Raw genomic sequence first — 12726 nt, 5'->3', positions numbered from 1 at the left:
TTTTTTTTTTTTTTAAATTTTTTATTGGAGTATGTTTGCTTTACAATGTTGTTTTAACCTCCACTGCACAACAAAATGAATCAGCCATACACATATCCCCTCTCTTTTGGGCTTCCCTCCCATTTAGGTTACCAGAGTGCATTAGGTAGAGTTCCCTGTGCCATACAGTATGTTCCCATCAGTTGTCTATTTTGTACATAGTATCAGTAGTGTGTATGTGTCCATCCCAGTCTCCCAGTTCCTCCCACCCCACCCACCCCTTGCAAGGGGTTAACAGCTCATTGTCCCCAGCAGAAAATAAGTCCTGTTCTTCAGAACAGTCTGCAGTGCCGTCCTCCGTCATGCTCCTCCTGCTCGCAGCTGTTGGTGAGGCCGAGTAGGGGAGATGGGATGCCCTGGGGCTTTCCAGAGGAGGCCCAAGGCGGGGCCCGCTCACACTGCCTGGGAATTCCATCTCCCAGTGAAATTTCCAAGTGTGATTTCAGGCCTCTGGTTGAAGTCCTTGAGAGAACAGAGGAGCTGAGCTATAGCAGTGATGGGTTTGGACTTCCTGTCTCAGGTGGAATGCTCGTGTAGGTCTCTTAGTACGGAGGGTCTCAGTGGGCTGCGTCTCTGGTTACTGTACCATTGCCATGTTAGGTGTGAGTTTAGTTCTGTTGCTCTGAGCCTAAGCGAAGAATCCAAATCTGGCACGCTATGCCATGTAAAGCAAAGGACACTGTGCAGAATGGTACCTCTCAACATTTTACAAAGGGTTTTCAGGGAAAAAAGGTCTTGATTTATAGCATTCGCTGTTTTCTGTGGTTTAAATATTCCCCCTATGGCTGATTCAAGCTAACCAACACGCCATCGCTAAACGCAACTATAGCTGGGAAGAGATGTGCACAATTGGTTGAGCTGGCCCCAGCACCCCACTGCAGCGCCCTCCCATATATGTTACCCACTGCGTTCCAGCTGCCCTGAGGCTGGTGTGCTGGGGCCAGGCCTTGCTGCTGAGTCATGGTGTTAAATGCACAGTTTTCCTCTTTCCTTGCTTCACTTGCTCTTCGCCTCTGGAGTGAGCTACATCTCAGCCTAAAGAGCCAGTAAATTGGATTCAAAGAAGGAGTGGAGTAGATTTGGAGCCCTGTTCAGTCCACCTGAAAATCCTGGTGGCCAGCAAGGGGACACACCTGAAGGTGACAGGCAGCTCCTTTAGGAGCCTTTCACCCTCTGTGATCCATCTGATAATTGGCTTCCTTACTCAGGTCCTGGCATGTATACCTCCTCCTAGCAACCACCATGCCCACAATATATACGTGTTGAGTGTCCATTCTAACCGCATCAGTATTACCTGAACTCCCACGCCCGGGTCAGATTCCAGCAAAGAAGGGCAACCCTGTGTTTGGTGGCACACCAGGGACTAACTCAGATGCCATCATAATACTCTGTACTATAGTTCATCTCCTCTCTGGGAGCCAAATCCCTGGATTTGATTCACTTCTTGACCCTACAGGGATTTGGGTAAGTGATTTCTTGTTTAGTTCCATTGTTCAGATCAGGGAGGCCATCATTGGAAAAGTGGCCTTGGGAGTTCCTCAGGGACTCTGTATCCAGCCCATGTGACTTCCTGAGGCCCATATGCCTCTCCAGCCTGAAGTGATTGTGTAGGCTTTGTGGTTCTGCCACAGAGGTTGTTGAGACATTGTTAGGGTAAGGAAAGGGGCTGGTAGGGGTCTGGGCCTCTAGGCCTACTAGGCAAGCCAGCATCTGGTTCTTCCCAAGGTGTGCGGGTACCACAGAGATTTGTTTGATGTTTGACAGGGGCTCCTTTGGTCAGACATATCCCCTTGACCCTGAGCCCTTCTGGGACTCTCTGTGCCTCTGTAGGACGGTGGGTTCCTGCCCTTTAAGAGAGAAGTAGTTCTGAGAGCTGTAGCTGGAAGGACTGGGGCAGTTGTTGAGGGAGTACGTGTTTAGGGAGAGCCAGGGCAGGGGTGGGGCAGGATGCTGAGTTAAATCTTCAAGACTTTGTGTTTACTGTCTCACTTTATCTCTTGCAGTAGGATTTTGCCTTTGAGTAACTGTCCCCAGCTCCAGTGCTGCAGGCACATTGTTCCGGGGCCTCTGTGGTGCTCCTGATGCCCCTCACCCACTGTCGAAGATCCCCGGTGGGCGAGGGGCCGGCAGGGATCCTTCTCTCTCGGCTCTAATATATAAGGTAAGGACTGTGGGGTGGAAGGCTTGGAGCAGCGCCCTCTCAGACACTGCTGAGCATCTGCTTAAGGGCAGTGATCACTCTCCTTAGTCTTCTGAGTCTTAGGCCAGGCCAGTAGGGGGACTGGGGAGGACTTTTTCAACTGAGGCTGCTATGAGGCTTTTGGGGAGTACCAGGAGGATATCAGCACCAAGCAAACACCCTGCCATCTTCACCGTCTTCTCAGTTTAGGTCAGCACTTTAGTGCTGGTTCTGGGCCCTGAGTGGGAGGTGGAAGAAAAAGGGGGGAGGGGGACAGTGAGTGGAAGAATGCAAGAGCTCTTGCCTGGCGCTGCTCCTCAGTTTTTTCTTGAGGAGTACCAAGGTCAGGAGGAGTTTTCCCATTGTCTTCGACTCTCGGGCATTCTGACTTCTGTCCCTTACCAGTCTGGGGGGCATGGGGCAGGGCAGTGGCGGGGGTGGGTGGTAAGGAGAGGGCGCCTTGCATCTCAGTCATCCATCACCCTGGCAGCATAGGGCACAGCCCAGGAGCTATAGAGAACCCTGGGAGTCTGTCCCGAGAGTGATCTGGGCTGGGGCAGCTAGCCCTTTGCTGCCTTTTAATCTCCTGTGAGGCCAGAAGTGGTTTAGCTTCTCTCTAAGACTGGCATTGAAGGGTGGCAGGGCACCTGAGTCCTGGTCTCTTGAGACTGTGGCAGGGGAGACAACACGGACTCTGCAGCCACCTGGAAGCCATCTTGGGTTGACCTGTGCTCCAGCTGAGCCCTCATGAACATCCTCATTTGTTTCTAATGTTTCTCTTTCAGAGAAGGAAGGGAAAGAACACGGTGTTGGAGGGATAAGCATGGGCTTTTAGTCAGGGAGACCTGATTTGAATCTCAACTCTGCCATTTACTCACTGTGGCGCCTTGGGTCAGTTGCTTAATTGTTCTGGGCCCCCAGTATCTTACGTTTAAAGTGGGGATACTGATGCCTACCTCAAGTGCTTGTTGTGGTGATTGAAAAATGGGAAAGTACTTTGTACAGGACTTGGCATCTGGTGGATTCTTGGTAAATATTCCCTTCCCATCATGCTGGCTTTTAGCCGACACCAACTGGTCTCAGTGCCCGATGGCTCCATTTAGCCAGCACGCTGCTCTACATTTTCAGCGTGCCCTCTATCCCGTGCTACCCTGAGGTTGGCCCAAGAGGACTCCTTACACCACCTAGGTTAGGGAGCCTCTGATGTGGCCAGAAGCAGTAGTGACCTGGTCCTCTGACCTGATCTCCTCCCAGGACGAGAAGCTCACTGTGACACAGGACCTCCCTGTGAACGATGGAAAACCTCACATCGTCCACTTCCAGTATGAGGTCACCGAGGTGAAGGTCTCTTCCTGGGATGCAGTCCTGTCCAGCCAGAGCCTGTTTGTAGAAATCCCAGATGGATTATTAGCTGATGGGAGCAAAGAAGGGTAAGGAGCAAGTGCTGGGGAAGGGCAGGAAGCCTGCTCTAGAGAAGGGCGTATGCTTACTAGAGACAACAGATGGCTAGCCTTCTCCCCTAGCTCTCGGCTGCCCAAGCAGATACCATTTTGTAACAGGTTAGTTTCAGCCAGTAAAACAGGCCTGTTATAATGAAAGCAGATCATTATCACATTAACCAAATTCCTGTCATTTAATCACCCCAGTGGACATCAAATTCCCCTTGAGCCATCATATAATGGTGCAGTTCAAAGGCCAGGAGCTCAGAGATACAGTGGGATTTCACTGGATTGGGCAAGGCCCTCCAAGCACCCAGCTGTGGAAGAAACAGTCCTGAGAATGGAGTTCTTTTGAGTGGCTCCAGCCTCTTGAGGAAATCCTTTTAGGAGGTGTTAGGGCCCAAAGTCCCTCTCAGCAGCAGATGGTCACCATTAAACTTGGCAACTTTGGAGGACCTCTGAGAAACTGGGTTCTCTTCCTAGGTCCCATACTTTCTTGTGAACTGCATTAGTTAAGTTGGTTAGTGTTAATTTCGGATGAAGAAACTTTATTCCAGGAAGAGAGAATTCAGTGACATTTTTCTTAGGGATTGTGGTTTATTTTTTTCTGAACTCAGGGCTCCTGAGGTCTTGAAATAGGAACCTTCTTCCTGAAGCTTCCCTATTTACAGTGCTGGCTGTAAGCCTCAGGAAAACCTTGGGTGGGGTGTAGAGGGGTGAGGCCAAAGTCTAGAGGGGGCAGTGGGCCTGAGTTGTTTTCCTTGCTTCTTGCAGATTGTTAGCACTGCTAGAGTTCGCTGAAGAGAAGATGAAAGTGAACTACGTCTTCATCTGCTTCAGGAAGGGCCGGGAAGACAGAGGTGAGGGGGCAGAGCAGCTTGAGACCTACTGCCCAGGCTGGGGAGGGGAAAAGGGGGCTCTTAGTGAGGTGGGGCTCCTGAGTTTGACATACAAAACCCTGGGAGATGATGCGATTGTGTCCAAATTTAGGAAAGGCCTAGTGCTTATTTATTCCATCTTTGTTCTGGGTTTTCCCTTGATTTGAGCCTACCCCTTGTTGTTTCTTACCAGAATCCTTTTTTACACTCTTCTTTTCTGCAGCTCCCCTCCTGAAGACCTTCAGCTTCTTGGGCTTTGAGATTGTGCGTCCAGGCCATCCCTGTGTCCCCTCTCGACCAGATGTGATGTTCATGGTTTACCCCCTGGACCAGAACTTGTCCGATGAGGACTAATGGTCATAGAGGATGCTTTGCCCAAGAGCCACAGTGGGGGAAGAGGGGAAGTTAAGCAGCCCTGGGACAGAGGAGGGGGCTTCTTGCTGTCTAGGGAAGGACGCTGAGGGGCTCAGGGTGAGGGTTGCCTGTTGTGTTCTCAGAGTTGACTCGTTGAAATTGTTTTCCATAAAGAACAGTATAAACATATTATTCACATGTAATCACCAATAGTAAATGAAGATGTTTATGAACTGGCATTAGAAGCTTTTTAAACTGCGCTGTGTGATGTGCTCTATCTAGCCTAGGGGAGGACATTGCCTAGAGGGGGAGGGACTGTCTGGGTCCAGGGGCAAGGCCTGGAGAGCTGGTGGACAGCACTGTCAGGCTGAGGTTCCCCTGCTGTTGGGCTTTCTTTTTTGGTTTTTAAGACTTGTGTATTTTCTTTCCTTGCTTCCTGTCACCCTGGGGACTCCGGAGTATAGGCTTTTCAGCCCCTGGGCAGTGTCCTTCAGTTGTTTTTTTGACACTCCACCTGGGCTTCTCTCTGTGCATTTGTGTCTGGCCTGGAGAAAGCAGGTCTGACCCCTCCTTTATAGCTTTGTGTTATTCTGGCATTTGGTTAAGCTGGCTTAATCTGTTTCATGTTATCAGTGCATTTAAAATAGGGGCATTGAAGTTCACTCCCACCACCAGGGCTTTTTTGGGGGTGCCTGGGCCTTAAAAAACACTAGCCGAACTCCAATTCTCAGATTACCGTCAGGAGTTCTTGCTCCTGGCCGCAGGCCCAAGGTATGTCCTTCCTAGGGTCACAGACAGCAGAGGGGAAGAGGAAGAGCAACTCAGGGCCTGGAGGTTGTGGGAGAATCTGCTCCGAGGGACTGGATGCCTCTGCCTGGCTAAGTCTAGTGCTAACTGCGCCCCTCTCTAACAGGTTCTGAGTAGTGCCTGAGACCCTGCTCCCCAGGGCTTGGCAGTGGCACTGAGGGTGTAGAAGTGGCTTACCCTTTTCTGTTTTCACTGAACAGCTTGTTCTAAGGGGGGAGGAAGGGGGGAGAGGTCTAGACTGGGCGAGGGGGTGGGGGTGTCAGGGAGGCAAGTGTGTTGTGTTACTGTGTCAATAAACTGATTTAAAGTTGTGGTTGGTCTGTCCTTTATTCCTGTACCAGGGCCAGCTTCCTCTACTGCTGTCTTTTGAGTCTAGAGCCCAACCCAGCAGGGGTGTGATACATGCTCTCAGGAAAAAAGCAGCAGTGCATCAGGACAGATGAACGGCTGAGGTCTCTGGGGCCACGTTACAACGCAAAACTCGGGGTTGCTAGGAGTCTGGGACAGAATGCTGGAGCCCCCTAGAGACAGGTATGTACACAGAGCTTCACCCAGAGTAAGAGGCTATACATACCAGGATCCAAGCCCTTCTTAGTTTTTGTGTAGAGGGCTGGGTCCTGAAACTGGGTTTTGGCTTTCACATGGAGCTGCCTGACATTCCCATTCCTGGGGGTGTCTGAAGGAAGCGGAACACACCTTCCCTAGGAAGATAGTTTTCTCCTTTTGGAGCCCAGTGCCAAGGCATGGCTGCCCTTCCCCTGTACCACCAGCCTGATGGATAAGCTCTCAGTGGCATTGGAGGGGGCTAGAATCCTCTTCACCTATGTTCTCTTATTTCTTACCAGTATTTTTTTTCCTTTTGCTTTTCTTTTTGTTTTGTTTTCCCAGATGAAGTGCTGGGCATGTTTTTCCACCTCCTCCAGCTTTAGAACTGTTTACTTACTTTTGAGCTGTGGCTGTCTTTACATCCTCTGAGTCTTTGGCCCATTTTCACATTGTTCTGTGTGGAGCTTACTTGTGTTTTCACCCTAGACAAGTCATTAACCTTGGACTCTACCTAATACTCATGAAAAGGAGTTCAGCACCTCTACCCCATACGTTATTAGTAGAAAGTCTGGGCCTAGGGACTTCCCTGGCGGTCCAGTGGTTAGGAATCCACGCTTCCACTGCAGGGGGCACAGGTTCGATCCCTGGTCGGGGAGCTGATCCCACATGCCATGCATTGCGGCCAAAAAAAAAAAGAAGTCTGGGCCTAGAGATGATTCAACTGAAATATGAAGGGCTTTGAAGATGTCTTCCACTGAGCACATAATCCTTAGAGGTATCATAAAGTCCGTGACTGCAAAGTGGTCATTACAGTGAGATATTTACAACAGACATCCACATGAATGCTGACAATGGCCAAGTTAATGTAGGCAGTTTAGGATTCAGATGTTAAATTCAAACCCAAGGAATCTATAAGGCAGGGAGGGATAAGGAACCAAGAAAAACAGTTCTCATCTGCAAAGCTAGCGAGTGGACAGCAAACATGCCCGAGACTTTGCTGCCATCTGCTGGTGGCTCCTCTTTAACACAGCCAGAGTTAAAAAGGCTGAATTGGAATCCCAGGCACTCAGCTAAGATTTCTCTTTCAAAAAGAAAAAACTTCTGCTAGGTTAAGACCACTGTCAGGAAAGAAATATGGTACCCAAAATCTGCAATTAAAAAAGCAACTTAGAAGGGGAAATATTTTGGGAGTGGGAGGGTGGAGTAGGATAGGGGAGATATGTGAAAGGCAAACTAGGTCTAAATTTAAGAACAGGGACATTAAAAACTTTATTCAATAAATACAACAAATAATTTAAAAATATACTTCAAGTCCAAAGCCAATTAAGAAAAGGAAGTAGAGAGAAAGGGGGGAAAAAAAGGGGGGAGGAGGAAGTCAGAGGAAAAGGAAAAAATTCAAGAGGTGGAACAACGGTTTGGTTGGGCTGTGTTTCCGAATGTACCACCCTTTGAAATTCTGATCAAATGCTCTTGACCCATAAGCCCTTAGCCCTTGTTCTGATGGGGTAGCCACAGGAGTTCACCGGCCAGGAATGGTCCTCTGGGCTCTGGATCAGAGCAACTCTGGAGGCTGGCCATCTGGGGGAGTGTTAGAGGCTAGTTTCCCACTCATTCCTAAAAACCATCTGATCTAACGCCCAGGCAGGTTTAAGAAGTAGTGCAAACTCTTAGGCGGAGAGCTCCCAGCTGCATAGTTTCACAGGTGAGTGAGTGTCCAAAGCCAGGGCCTCTGGGAGACAGGTCCCAGAGTACCCAGGGGTCCAAAGCCACTTTGGTGAATGGGATCTATGGGAGAAGACAGGAGAGGCCAGGGCACAGGATAAAGCTCCTGCGTAAGCCCGTGGCCAAGCTGGAAAATACTGCTGGGCAGGAAAGGGATGCAGGGCAGGTAGTCTGGACACTGATTCAACAGCTTGCCATCAGCCAGGGAAGGTGGAGCTGAGGATGCATATGGAGCAGGACCAGGAAGATCAGGAAAGCTGAGGAAGAAAAGTGAGGAGGAAAGAGGAGGCAGCTCAGCAGCAAACTCCAGGAGAAATAACCAGCAGCCCTCACAGATTTGTGATTGTCTCTTAAAAAGATTTATTTTCTCTTCTTGCCTGAATGTACAAAGGCAAAAAGAGTACAGTTTGTATGTATATATATATATTTATATATATATATAAAAAAACAAGGAACTTGGTAATGTACACTTTACAGAAGGGAAGAATCAGGAAGACTGAAATTAAATCCAACAAAGCAATGCCAGTGGAACAAAAGCTATGAACAGCAACGCTGCCCCTCCAGCCCGGGCCTCCAGCTCGCCCCAACCTGCTCCCAATGGGGGGCTGAGCACCAAGGCAAGCGGGTGGGCTGGGGCAGGAGGGGCTGGGGACGGGGCCTGGGAGGGGCTTGATCCCAGGAGGGGCCCATGGCAGAGGATCATCAGAAAGCTTCCTGGGATGCCCTAATAATAAAACAAACAACAAAGGCCCAGAATTATGGGGCCAACTAGCTGCCCAGTTGAATCTTGGGGGCATCAGAGAAGACATTGAGATGGTGGTAGGGTACATGGGATAATAAGTGGCGTGGGTGACATCAAAGCCCGTATACAGTAACACTCTAGCCCTTCTGTAGTCTTACCCTCCCACTCCCAAGACCAAGCCCTTCCACCCCCACCTTGGAGCCTGGAGAGAAGAGGTTCAAGAAGCATCATTTCATTTCATGGGGTGCCCTCTTAACCCTTCTGCATGTGGTCCTTTGACCTTGAGATGTGTGGAGAGGGTGAGGTAAGAGAAGGAAATACACATGTATACATACACGTACAGGCAGGGAAAGGGGATGAAGGGAACTGGCACAGCTTAAATGAGGAAGAAGCAGGTGTGAATCCTAAAGAGCAGCTCTCCAAGCCTTGGCTGTCCTACCTGGGGACAAGGCTTCTTCCCTCCAGCTTCTCTGTGGGGGCCTGGAGGAGCAATGTCTGTCAAAAGAACTGGGCAGGGGTAGCTCAGGGAGAGCCTTGGTCTGGTGGTCTCGGCCCTTAGCAGCAAACACTTCCAGCCTTTGCTGGGGTAAGGTGGGTGGGAATCCTTGAGTGTCTCATCCCTATGACCAGGTCATGGGTGCCACAGGTTCCCCCTCTGTGTTCTTTCTCCCCGTGGAGAGAGGTTAGGGGTGGACAGCAAACCCTTCACTCAGTACTCGTTAAGGATCTGTATTTCATCCATCACTGCTGCTGTTCTGTGTTACTTCAGGGAGGGAAGACTGGACCTGGCAAGGATCGGGGACCAGGAGGATCAGGGATCAGGAAAAGGCAGTGCCATTCTGCCACTGTTCCTTTTACCTGCTCTTCTGGGCAGCTCAGCTCCTGCCTTTCAAGGGAGACTTGGATATAAGGATCAAAGAGCCAAATGTTTTTTAAGGAAAAAAAAAGAAAAAACTGTTCCCTTCTGCAGAACCCAAGGATGCCCTGCTAATACAGAAGCTGCTCTTCTCTGTTACAGAACAAAGTGGAAAGGGGCCATGCCTGCCCAACAGGAAAGAAAATGACTCCAAACGGTTTCTTCACAGTATGTACAGAGCACGCTGTAAAAGCCAGCGCCAGATACAAAACACACAACAATATTTAAAAACAAACAGGAACAGAGATGGGGCCTTGGCTCCACCCGACAGAGTCTGGGAGGGCAAAATCAGGCTGAAATTCAGGTGGGATGAAGGTGTCCACACCAACAACTTCCATGGGTAAAAGGGAAGTCACTGCTCGGAGCACTGCCCGCTGGGGCATCGGGGCAGAAGGACTGAATGGGAAAGGGAGGCTGCCTGGGGCCTGTTAAGAGGTCTAAATCAGTGGGGTTTGGGGGAGGGCTCAGAACCCAACTTGAACAAAAACAAGGACATGGAAACCTAGAGGAAAGGTCTATAGGTCAGAGGGGCTCCTCTTGGGCAAAAGACCCTAAGTCTCTCTAGAGCAGGGCTCTGGGGATCTTGGAAAGCAGCCTCCACTGGGCATTGTGCTTACTGTCTTCCATCTCCATGCCCCAAACTGTCAGAGCCAAGTCCCTGCTCTTAAGTGGTCATTTTTGGCACTCTGGTCACAAACACCCGTCTCTAACCTAAGTTGGTGTCTGTCAGTCTTCATCTCTCTCTCAATCCAGAAGGTCAACGAAAGACAGGAGAGGAGGAAGACAAAGGGATGATACCTCAAAAACTTAAGAGCTAAAGCTCCCCACACCTTGGGGAAGAAGTGACTCCAATAAAGCTACCAAATCACTGTCACTTTCCCAGTGACACAGCATAAAGCCTGGACTGGGACTGCATTTCTAAGGAGAGCAGAGAAATGTCTCTGCCTCAAAGCACAGCTCCACTGACTACACTCTGTGGCTCCAAGGAGTAATGGCTTGCATGTGTTATCCCAGGGTCTAAGGAACAGATAATCTCCCATGGTCAGTAGCCCCTAAAACAAAAAAGTGTGTTAAAAAAAAAACACGGCTTATATTGGCACACATGGGGTTACAGGTTGACCTACATAAAGTCATGTAGTTGTGTACAGAGAAATTGGGCTGTATAGACTTGTGGCCCTAGATGAGGAGGATACTCAGATGGCTGCTTGGACAGGACATCTCTTAGAAGGGCTGGGTGCTCCCAGGGCCTGCCTCCTGGCTTGCGCTCAGGTGACCTGGCAGACTCCAAAGCTCCCCATGCTGGGGGATACTATTTTAACCTGCCTGAGCCTTAAGAGCCAAGCAGTGGAAAAGAAGAGGAGAGATCAGCGTGGGGATCCCCCTGGGAAAGGCACCAAGGGGTCGGGAGGGAGGTGAGAAAAGGGCAAGGAGTGGGGGCTGAGCAGCAGCAGGGCTTAGTGGGGTTGCAGCTTCTAGTTCACAGACTCCAATTCGTGCTCCAGCTCCAGCTCTCGCCCGGAATCCCCGGGGAGCTCTGTGCTGGTGTTGGGACCCCTGGCCCTCTGCCTGACAGGCAGCCCAAGGCCATGGTGGGGCAAATGCCCTGGTCTCCCTTTCCAGGCTGGGCTCTGAGCGTTTACATGTGCTCATGTGAGAGGGGAGAAGTCTTCATGTTTGAAGACCTTGTTTTCACAACTGCAGAGAAAACAGCCCCCAATTTCTTTCCTGAGATTCTAATCCCTCCATGTGCTGCCAGTTCCCAAGGCCCAAACCACTGGGGAGATGCAGAGTCTGGTGATGGTGGTAGTGATGGTGAGAGGGGTATGGCTGCTGTGCTGTCTTCAGACCTTACCCAGTGCTCGGGGGTCCCTCCCTGGGGGGCCTGGTACTGCTCCGGCAGCGGACCAGGGGCTTGGGGAACAGATCAGTGACTTCTCTGGGCTGAGGCCATGTTCCCCTGGTTGCTCCCCGTGCCTTCACCTCCACAGAGGCCACAACAGTCACTACTGTGGCCAAGAGAATAAATATTTTTGCTAAGTACCGGCTCTCCAGCTCCTGAGGAGGAGGGAGGGTCAGGGAGTCCGGGGGTCTGGTGGAGGCGAGATAACCAAGGGTCTGCCTTCAGTCATGGTGGGAACGGCAAACAGGATGATCAATACCATTTAACTGATGTCTAAATGGCACCTCCAGCACCTCCTTGGGTGAGCCAGTCCGGGCCCGTGAAGCTGACTTTATCCGGGCACTTGGTGTTCTGCAAGGGAAACATGGACAGATAACCAGGCATTCAGCGGGCGGGTAAAAACCACAGGGTGGTGCTCCAAGAAAATGAACTGCAGAGGAGGCCAGTCCTGGTCGCTAGGGAAGACGTGTTCCACAGCTCCTCTCGGAGGCAGATGGCTTCATGGGAGACTTATACAAGAGGCTTGCCCAGGGTTTCACCATTTCCAGACCACAGCCCACAGAGCTATCCTTCACCGTGGCTCTGCAGGGGTTCTGTGATCCAGGTATCACCTATCCCTGCTCTCTAGGTGTTGCCCCAAATTAAAAAGTTACTTACCATTCTCACCTCCGGGGGGGTGGGTAGAGTGAAGGAGTCGAGCCTTGCTGGCTGGCAACAATGGCTGTAGAAGAAAGCCCTGAGTGAGAAGGAGGATGTGTTAGTTTGGCACTCCCAGACCCTCCCCTTAAGCACTCTCCCTTTTTGCCAGCTGAGTGGGTATTGGGAAGAGCTTCTCCTTAAATTCCTAGCTCCACTGAGCTTTGGGGTGCTGACAGAAGAAAATCTGATACTTGGATAGATATAGCAGCTCGGGATAGATAGTCAGGCTCTGTTTTTCAGTTGCTTGTTACTCTTTGGCTGTGGGAACACCTGCTCCTTATTCTTCTGAATATCAAAGCCAATTTTCTGGAGGAGTTTGAGAATCCCCAAGCTCCAAGGGACGAAACAAATGTCATGATTTTATTGATTGTCTGCAGGAGGCTAGGATTATGGACAGATGATACGCTCAAGGGAAACAAAAGGCGGGGGGGGGGGGTGCGGTTCTTGCCAGGGGCCCCCTGCTGTGGGCAGGGCTACTGGGATGGAGTAAAAAAGATAGGAACTG

General features: G+C 50.5%; 2 protein-coding genes across 6 annotated transcripts in view; one reads left to right on the top strand and one right to left on the bottom strand.

Annotated features, from left to right (window-relative positions):
• The window catches only part of OAZ2 (ornithine decarboxylase antizyme 2), a 15059-nt gene extending 9052 nt beyond the window's left edge, over nucleotides 1-6007 (top strand). The window contains 4 exon segments of the mRNA NM_001291407.2: nucleotides 2043-2200; nucleotides 3473-3648; nucleotides 4432-4517; nucleotides 4759-6007. Coding sequence (NP_001278336.1) covers nucleotides 2043-2118; nucleotides 2120-2200; nucleotides 3473-3648; nucleotides 4432-4517; nucleotides 4759-4889 — 550 coding nt within the window. The 3' untranslated portion in view covers nucleotides 4890-6007.
• A 553-nt stretch (nucleotides 6008-6560) lies between these two features.
• The window catches only part of ZNF609 (zinc finger protein 609), a 243763-nt gene continuing 237597 nt past the window's right edge, over nucleotides 6561-12726 (bottom strand). For 2 of the 5 annotated variants that reach the window (XM_024128720.3, XM_055088030.1), the window contains exons 9-10: nucleotides 12180-12258; nucleotides 6567-11873 (exon numbers count right to left, since the gene is read on the bottom strand). In XM_024128720.3, the coding sequence (XP_023984488.1) occupies nucleotides 12185-12258 (74 nt within the window). In that variant the 3' untranslated portion in view covers nucleotides 6567-11873; nucleotides 12180-12184. Of the gene's footprint in view, nucleotides 11874-12179; nucleotides 12259-12726 lie in introns of all 5 variants that reach the window. The other 3 variants (XR_003681624.2, XM_055088031.1, XM_055088033.1) reach the window with 3 other exon arrangements.

Source organism: Physeter macrocephalus, chromosome 11 (assembly GCF_002837175.3).
Source record: "Physeter macrocephalus isolate SW-GA chromosome 11, ASM283717v5, whole genome shotgun sequence".
NCBI classification, from domain to species: domain Eukaryota; kingdom Metazoa; phylum Chordata; class Mammalia; order Artiodactyla; family Physeteridae; genus Physeter; species Physeter macrocephalus.
The sequence above is the reverse complement of the archived record's forward strand: the minus strand, read 5'-3'. Positions and strand labels throughout refer to the sequence as shown.